The sequence below is a fragment of the Thalassophryne amazonica genome, chromosome 1 (assembly GCF_902500255.1).
Source record: "Thalassophryne amazonica chromosome 1, fThaAma1.1, whole genome shotgun sequence".
Lineage (NCBI taxonomy): Eukaryota > Metazoa > Chordata > Actinopteri > Batrachoidiformes > Batrachoididae > Thalassophryne > Thalassophryne amazonica.
Window position 1 is genome coordinate 132,912,244 of NC_047103.1, and position 8,123 is coordinate 132,920,366.

At 41.2% G+C, this 8,123-nt stretch overlaps 1 protein-coding gene across 12 annotated transcripts in view; it reads right to left on the reverse strand.

Moving 5' to 3' along the window:
* Nucleotides 1-100: 100 nt before the first annotated feature.
* The window catches only part of abi2b (abl-interactor 2b), a 73,525-nt gene continuing 65,502 nt past the window's right edge, over nt 101-8,123 (reverse strand). For 7 of the 12 annotated variants that reach the window (XM_034174733.1, XM_034174706.1, XM_034174698.1 and 4 more), the window contains 3 exons: nt 6,486-6,569; nt 2,398-2,583; nt 101-2,305 (listed from right to left, as the gene is read on the reverse strand). In XM_034174733.1, the coding sequence (XP_034030624.1) occupies nt 2,130-2,305; nt 2,398-2,583; nt 6,486-6,569 (446 nt within the window). In that variant the 3' untranslated portion in view covers nt 101-2,129. The remainder of the gene's footprint in view (nt 2,306-2,397; nt 2,584-6,485; nt 6,570-8,123) is intronic. The other 5 variants (XM_034174717.1, XM_034174763.1, XM_034174788.1 and 2 more) reach the window with 1 other exon arrangement.

Below are 8,123 nucleotides of genomic sequence, written 5' to 3' on the forward strand. Positions count from 1 at the left end.
TTTCCTATGTCCAAAAATGTATGGACCACCTCAATGCAGTAACTGTGGTTTCACCCAGTTACTTTCTCCCAACTCAACCAAATCAAACCACAAGACATAATACAGCAATAGATCTTAATTTTATTGTCTTTGTTCTCATGACTTTACAAATATGATACTTCTGCAATTCAGCTTTAACTGTGCAACACAATGGCATTATGGACTGTTAAACTGGACATCCTGACGGACCGTCCATTCCAAGGAGCTGTGAATCCTGCACACCTAAAGCCTCATTTTCGATTTCTGTAGTGTTATCCAATAAGACGTTTGCTTTACAATTAGTGATCCCTCCTACATTTGAGCTCCTGTTTGTTTGCAGGCTGGCATGGTGTGCAGGAGCCACTTGTATCGTAGAAACACGATTTTTCACCACTAACGTAACACTGATGGCTACTCTCAGCTTCAGCCACTCCATTCCTCCTCCCCCTTACGGCTCAGAAGGACTCCTTGGATGCGAGGTGGAAGTTGTACAGTCTCTTTGGATGAGGCTGGTGGTACCTGGTCCGAACTGCAGGCCTGCTTGTCTTTTCAGAATGGGTGATCTCACCACGATTTGGGACACCGGTACAGATAAGAACAATGGCATGCAAGACTCATACAGACTCACTTGTAATTATTTTAAATTTTTTGTTTTTATAGAAAATAAAGATTCTCAAGTAAGTACAAGCACTGAGCCCTCGCAGACACTCAACAGCCAAGCACATCAGAAACTGGGGTCTTGTGTTCGAGTCCCATATGGAGGCCAAATGACACCTGAACTAGTGACGTAATATATCTCACATTTATGCTTTCGCAGCTACACCCTTTTCTACAAACATATGTGCTTTTCATTTAAAATAACTGATGTCAAAACAGTGGAAAGGTTTGATAGTATGGCAACCACCCCACTCCGGCCAATTTATTGCAAATGAAGTGATCTGTCTGAGACACCGACACACACTTCAATATGGCACAAGCATCTTAAAAACGGCGTTGTCATGGGTGATTACCAAAAATTAAGAAATGCAGCATAAAAATATTATGACCAACTGTAGACCAGAAAATAGGAAAAATGGTTTCCTCCCCCCATCAAAGCATGTAGCATGGTGTGCTGCAAGGAACTGCTGGTCAAACCCAAACAGAAAGGTAAAAGAGGAAATCATCTCAACACTGCAAATGAATAGCCCAGGTAACCATTTCCACCAACAAAGCTTCACACTGCTGTTACTCGGACGACCTGCAGCAGCAGCCTAGGCCGACGCCCTCCACCCTTAACACGAGGGCTGATTGAGGATTCTTCCACCCCAAAAAAATAAAATAAAATAAAAAATGCAGCAGCCATCAAACTGAAACACAACTAAAGTCAGCCCTTCATGTTAAATCTTTGCACTTCAGCGCAAAACAAGTCCCTTACTACAGTAAATCTATTCTGAAAAACATGTCTCCGTTTAAAAGTAGTGTTTGACTTTCATTATCAGATGTCTGACTCACTTTTGTTGAGGTTGTGTGTGCCTTCTTAAGACATTTTGTGTGCTTTTCTCAGTGAATGTCAGCTTTGGCACACACCTAGCTGAGGTGCGCCAACAAAATGTGTTAACAGAAACTATCACTTTTCACACTGAAGAAACTGTAGCAGTGTCAGAGAGTAGTCTGTTGAGTGTTAAATGGACACATGAAGGCATTCTCCTGAGCTGTGAGACAGAGTTCTGAGTGAATGCCTCCTAACAGCCCCGCCTACCCGCTCACCATTTAATCCCACTACATAAACCAATAAATATTCTTTTAAAATGGTAAAAACAAAACCAATGCCTTACAAACTGTAACACAAAACTCTAAAAATACAGAAAAACCATAACCGTCCAGTCCTCCGCAGTCAAAAAAAGAAATAGAAACAGTACAGGGAAGGATATATGTCGAGTAATTGTTGTACAATGGCGTCAATGACTGGGCAGCAGTTTGTCATGTTGCAGCTCATATAAAATGTCTTTGCCCAGAGGTGATCATGCGCTGCCTGATCAATGTCTTTGACCTTTAACTTTTGGCTCCCCTCCCTCCCCTTCACCGTCCAATGGTCCCGCTGGGCTTCCTTGTGTGTTCATGGGAGGAATTGTTCAGTCAGCATAGTGCATGATTGACTCAACGTAGTTGCCGGGGAAGAGGCCTGTGGTCCCGTTCATCATGCCCTCAAACCAGCCATCATCATTCTTTTTGATCACGTAGATGATGGCGCCCTCCTGGAACGACAGCTCGTCCTCCTTGTCTCGAGTGTAGTCGTAGATGGCCACCACTGCAGACAATATGGTTGACAGAGAAACGGTGTAAAAACGACAATCGTTACAAAACCCCTTGAAAAGCTCAGGACTGAACAACGACTTGGACCTTTCTCCATGTAGTTCCGTGGGGCCCATGGTGGGTCTTCCTCAGCATACGGGTCACTGTACTCCACCACAGCTGACTCTTCCTCATCCTCATTGTCCTCATAGTCCTCCAGCGGTGGCGGAGGAGGAGTAGGCTCCTCAAACACGGGCTCCTCAGCAGGCGGAGGCGGCAGCGGCACATCTGAGACTACAAGTAGTTTCAGACAAGCAGGGAGAAGATGACGGACAATCAGAGACAAGAAAACGAGACCACTGGAAGAGTGCAATAATCACGGACACACGGCAGACGGGCATTCCAAGGTGTGAGACAGCTACAAGAAGAGTTCATGCTGAATTGAACTACCACTGTGGGGAAACAGCAATGAAGGCTGAGGGGTGCAACTATAAATTAACCCCCAAGAGAAAGGAAAATATTCCAACCGTTCGTCAGTAACAGCATGTCAACATTTTCAGCCAATGTATGTTTATATGTGTCAGAAAACTGCTAATAATGCAGGTTGGTTGCATTTCAAAAGGCTGAAAATGATGCCTTTTCCTACGGTGTGGTGCAGATTAATCATGTCTGTGCCCAAGCCACTGACTGCCAAGAGCAAAGTGCACACTAACACCTATACACAACCTTGCCATCAATTTTCTTACTTATTTGCTATGTGCTTGGTGACCCCAAAGTGAAAAATGGAAGAAACCAATATATCACCACTGTGGCAACATGGGGGGATTTCTAAAAAGACCAAAACATTTATACTAGTTTATAATGACATTAATTATATACTCTATGAGAATAATCAATGTGAAAAATATTTGAATGTATAACATGACATTTAAACCAGTTAACACAATGCAAATTAGACAACTGTCAACTTTGTGTTCAACGAGGTTCATATGGTCACTTTCACTATCATGGCACTCTTTGAAAATCCAGTCATGACTACACCTCATTCTGAAGCAAAAAAAAAATTGCACAACTAAATACAATGAAGAGTGTCAACATGATAAATGGAGCAGTGAAGCTGCTGAAAGACTGTTTTTGGAATTATGTTGTTACTGCTACAGTTTTGAAGCAGTGACAACTCAGATGCAATACGCTCGCAATTCTCCTTTTTCCACGCTTATGAATTAAAGACATGCAACTGCTCACTTGTTAGATGTGATATTAAACCCAGCACCCCTGTGGTTGTTAGAACAAATGCAAATACATGCTATCCATGCATGTTTACATCTGAATCGGAGAAATACATCAACCAAAAGTCAGCATTTTGAGTTCACTGAGACCGGTCACCTAAACCTTCAGTGATGGCTGTGCAGTCTGCTTATCAGCACACATGCTAAATCTGCTTTCTGTCTTATCTGTACATCACTCCATGCTGCCACGTGGCTGAACCCAGAGGTTCCACTTTCTTTCATTTTTACATGGGGAGCTCGTGTTGCTTCCTTCTTCTGTGACACGTGATGACATGTATGTACACCCGATGACATGTATGTACAACAAAAAGGCATATTAAGTGCAACTTTAGTTCTATGAGTACACAAGAGTTAACTTCTACTTGATGATCCTAGTACATCTTACATTCCTCAGTCCATTTTTTTTTTCTTTTATTTATGTTACCCCCTGATAAAACACAGCATATCTGGAAATATTTGGTGTTCTACATGCACTGAATGAAATGTTACAAACAACTTGGTGGGCATGCAATATAAATAACACTGAAGAACCATGTTTCCGAACAAAGACACAAACATGCCACCTTCATATCATAGTATAAATACTTCACACAGTAAAGACTTTTTGTATTTGGTAACTTCTGACATGCTGATCAGAGTCAACCGCCAACATCAGCAATTAAAGATCAGGAAATAATAATGATTCAAAATCACTAACTTTAACAAACAACCACATCTTAGACATATTTTGCATGTTGTAATGTGGTACACTATGACTATTGTAAAATAATGGAGAACATGTTTTTCAATCTCAAAAATGATGCTATGCTAAACATTGACATACCGTACGTACCCTCCAAAAGTATTGGAACACTTGGTACTTGACACATTTTAATAAATTAAAATATATATATATATATATATATATATATATATATATATATATACACACACACACACATATACATACACACACACACACACATACACACACACACACATACATAAAGTGGTCCCTCGTTTATCGCGGGAGTTACGTTCTAAAAATAACCTGCGATAAGCAAAATCCGTGAAGTAGCCAGCGCTATTTTTTGCAATTATTATAGATGTTTTAAGGCTATAAAACCCCTCACTACCCAACTTATACACTTTTCTCAAACAGGCATTAACTTTTTCTCACTTTTCTCTCCTGTGTAAACACTTTTTTCTTCTGGGCAAGAAGATTATAAACAGACACACGCAGAACTCTCCCTTCGCTCACTGCCTCCGGAGGTATGGATGCGGGACCCGCAAAGAATTCAAGTCCTCTCTCGGTGGCCACGGAGCTCTGCGGCTGTGGTCAACATCCGCATCAAAACAGCGAGCGTAGACTCTGGACCTGTTGCCAGATTTGGCGCAGCTCCCCACAGCAGAGAGGGAGAAAGTGTGAGTGGCCCGCTGCTGCGTTTACCAAGCCAGCAGACTCAGTAAGCGCATCGGAGGCAGCGAGAGCAATCGCGGTGATGCCGACCAGTGCCCCGACCAGCGCCGTGACTGGCCCGCCTGATAAGAATGCAGAACACAATGCGCTGTTTAAAAAAGCATGCAAAATTGCACTAAAAAAAATCCGCGAAACTGCAAGGCCGCGAAAGGTGAACCACGTTATAGCAAGGGACCACTGTGTGTGTATGTATATATATATATATATATATATATATATATATATACACACACACACACACACACACACACACTTCTAAAATTATCTATATATTAAAAACCAAATGGCCTCTGTGTACATGTACACGTACACGTGTGTATGTGCAGAGAAACCGTGGAGAGCTGACATTTGCCGTTTGGTATGTTTATATATTTTGGATCAAGGACAAACGCCACCAAAACAGAAAGTTGGTAGGACTAATTAAGGACTAATATTTTTGGAGAAATGAGGGATATTAACTAACAACTGAACAATGGACATTGATATCACCATTAATCAGTTCCAGGTAACCAGCCAAGCTCTGAACAAAGGAAACATCTCACTCTTGCCAGTTGTAAAAAATCATAACTACATTTCTCAAATAATAAATGCAATTATTCACAAAACTCATTTAATTTACTGCACTTTCAGTTAAAATCATTATACAGAAACATTGCATAATTTATTACCACCTTTGAAAAATGTCAGCTACCAATTTTATAAACACTACCCAATCTAGAGCCCGCGGATCCCCACGGGAAACGCGCTACTAGTCTTCCATAAACTCAAACTGAAAGCAACTACATATAAATTAATTAAAATTATGAAAGCCAAGTTGATGGGTTGCATAATCAAGGGAACACTTTGATGTAATAAGGAAGATAAATTTAGACATTTTTACTTTATGAGTTTGAAATGGCACAAACAAAATGTGTGAAATACCAAGTATCCCATATGTTTGGAGATCACTGTAACTAACCAGTTATTTCAACAAAGATATGTGATCAACTTACATAAAAGATGGCTAAAAATCTCATCTTCCACACTGCTATTCTTGTACTTATTGTCTTACAAATTTGTTCAATATATTGCTAAACTACACTGATTGGCTGCAATCGTCTTTGCATATTTTCTATGGAACACAGATATCCCAAAATGACCAAGTTCAAATTCACTGGTTCCATTTAGGAAATGCATAAACTAAACAAATTCCATGGCAAACAAACAAGAGCCAACAACAATGATGACATTAGTTTTAGACCTGATGCCAGTCAGATTCTGGGCCGTGAACATTAGCAAACCTTTACTGTGGTTATGGTGGCAGCTGATCCCAGACAGGCTGATGTTGGAGGTTGATCACTTATCTAATACAGAAATACATTAGTCTATTAATGACACCAACTACATTGGAAGCAGTATCCAGTGAACGGTGCTCATGCAGAGGGAGGGAGGAGCTAAAAACCACTTACTAGTCTCCTGAACTCGGGCCACAAAGCCCATCAGAGGCAGCTGAGGGGTGATCTGCATGGAAGGGGGAGGGGGAGCGAGCGGGCCTGCCATCATCGCACAGTATGATTAAATGATGACGGAGGGGCGGAGTCAGAGAGCAAGAGTAGTGTTGAGGAAAGATAAAGACAACAAAGGCATGAATACATTACACAACAACAAAAGGCAAGAGAGTGAAGAACAAAACGGCTGAAAATAAAATCAACGAACTGAGGGAAATAATTGCATATTGTAACTTCAAGTGTAGTTTCCTCCTGGTCTGTTCAAATATTGTCTGTAAATGAGCAGATGCATGTAAGCATTTGGGAACTAATGGTGTACCGCACATTATGATTTTCTCATTGTACATACAACCACAAATCAGAAAAGCTTGGCACTATGTCAAGGACAAAAAAACAAACAAAATAAATCCCAGACCAACTCCCATTTCATTACAGACAGTATGAACCAAAGCTATTGAATGTTGTGTGGTCAACTTCATTTTATTTGTTAATATACAGTGCATCAAGAAAGTATTCACAGCGCTTCACTTTTTCCCACATTTTATGTTACAGCCTCATTCCAAAATGGAGTAAATTAATTTTCCCAAATCAAAATTCTACTCACAACACCCCATAATGACAACATGGAAAAAGTTAGGGGTTTTTATTATTGAAATGTTTGCAAATTTGTGAAAAATAAAAACCGATCACATGTACATAAGTATTCACTCAATTCTTTGCAGCACCTCTCAAGCTCCATCAGGCTGGATGGGGGGCATTGGTGCACAGCCATTTTCAGACAATCACAGAGTTGTCCTGAAGATACTCCTTTGATATCTTGGCTGTGTGCTTAGGGTTACTGTCATGCTGAAAGATGAACCGTTGCCCCAGTATGAGGTCAAGATTGCTCTGGAGCAGGTTTTCATCCAAGATGTCTCTGCACATTGCTGTATTTATCTTTCCCTCAATCTTGACTAGTCTCGCAGTTCCTGCCACTGAAAAACATCCCTACAGCATGATGCTGCCACCACCATGCTTCACTGTTGGGATGGTGCCTGGTTTCTGCCAAACATGATGCCTGGCATTCATGCCAAACAGTTCAGCCTTTGTCTCATCAGACCAGATAATTTTATTTTGCATGGTCTGAGAGTCCATCAGGTGCCTTCTGACAAACTCCAGGCAGGCTGCCAGCTGCCTTTTACTAAGGAGTGGCTTCCATCTAGCCACTCTACCATACATGCCTGATTGGTGGATTGTTGCAGAGATGGTTGTCCTTCTGGAAGGTTCTTCTCTCTCCACAGACGAATGCTGAAGCTCTGACAGAGTGACCATTGGATTCTTGATCACCTCCCTGACTAAGGACTTTCTCCCCCGTTCGCTCAGTTTTGATGGACGGTCAGCTTGCGAAAACGGCAGTTCAAAACTAGAAGTATTCCACCTTGAGTGGTGCAATGCTATCTTAGACTATAAGCATGCACAAAGTAGGCCGACTGCTCTGATTTGATTAACAAAAACAAGCAAAATGTCAAAGTTTCTGTTCGACATGGTGGCAACACTTATTCATAGACAACCACCTGTAAGTCGCTCTCCATTTACAGCCCAAGATTTCTTTGATTACTT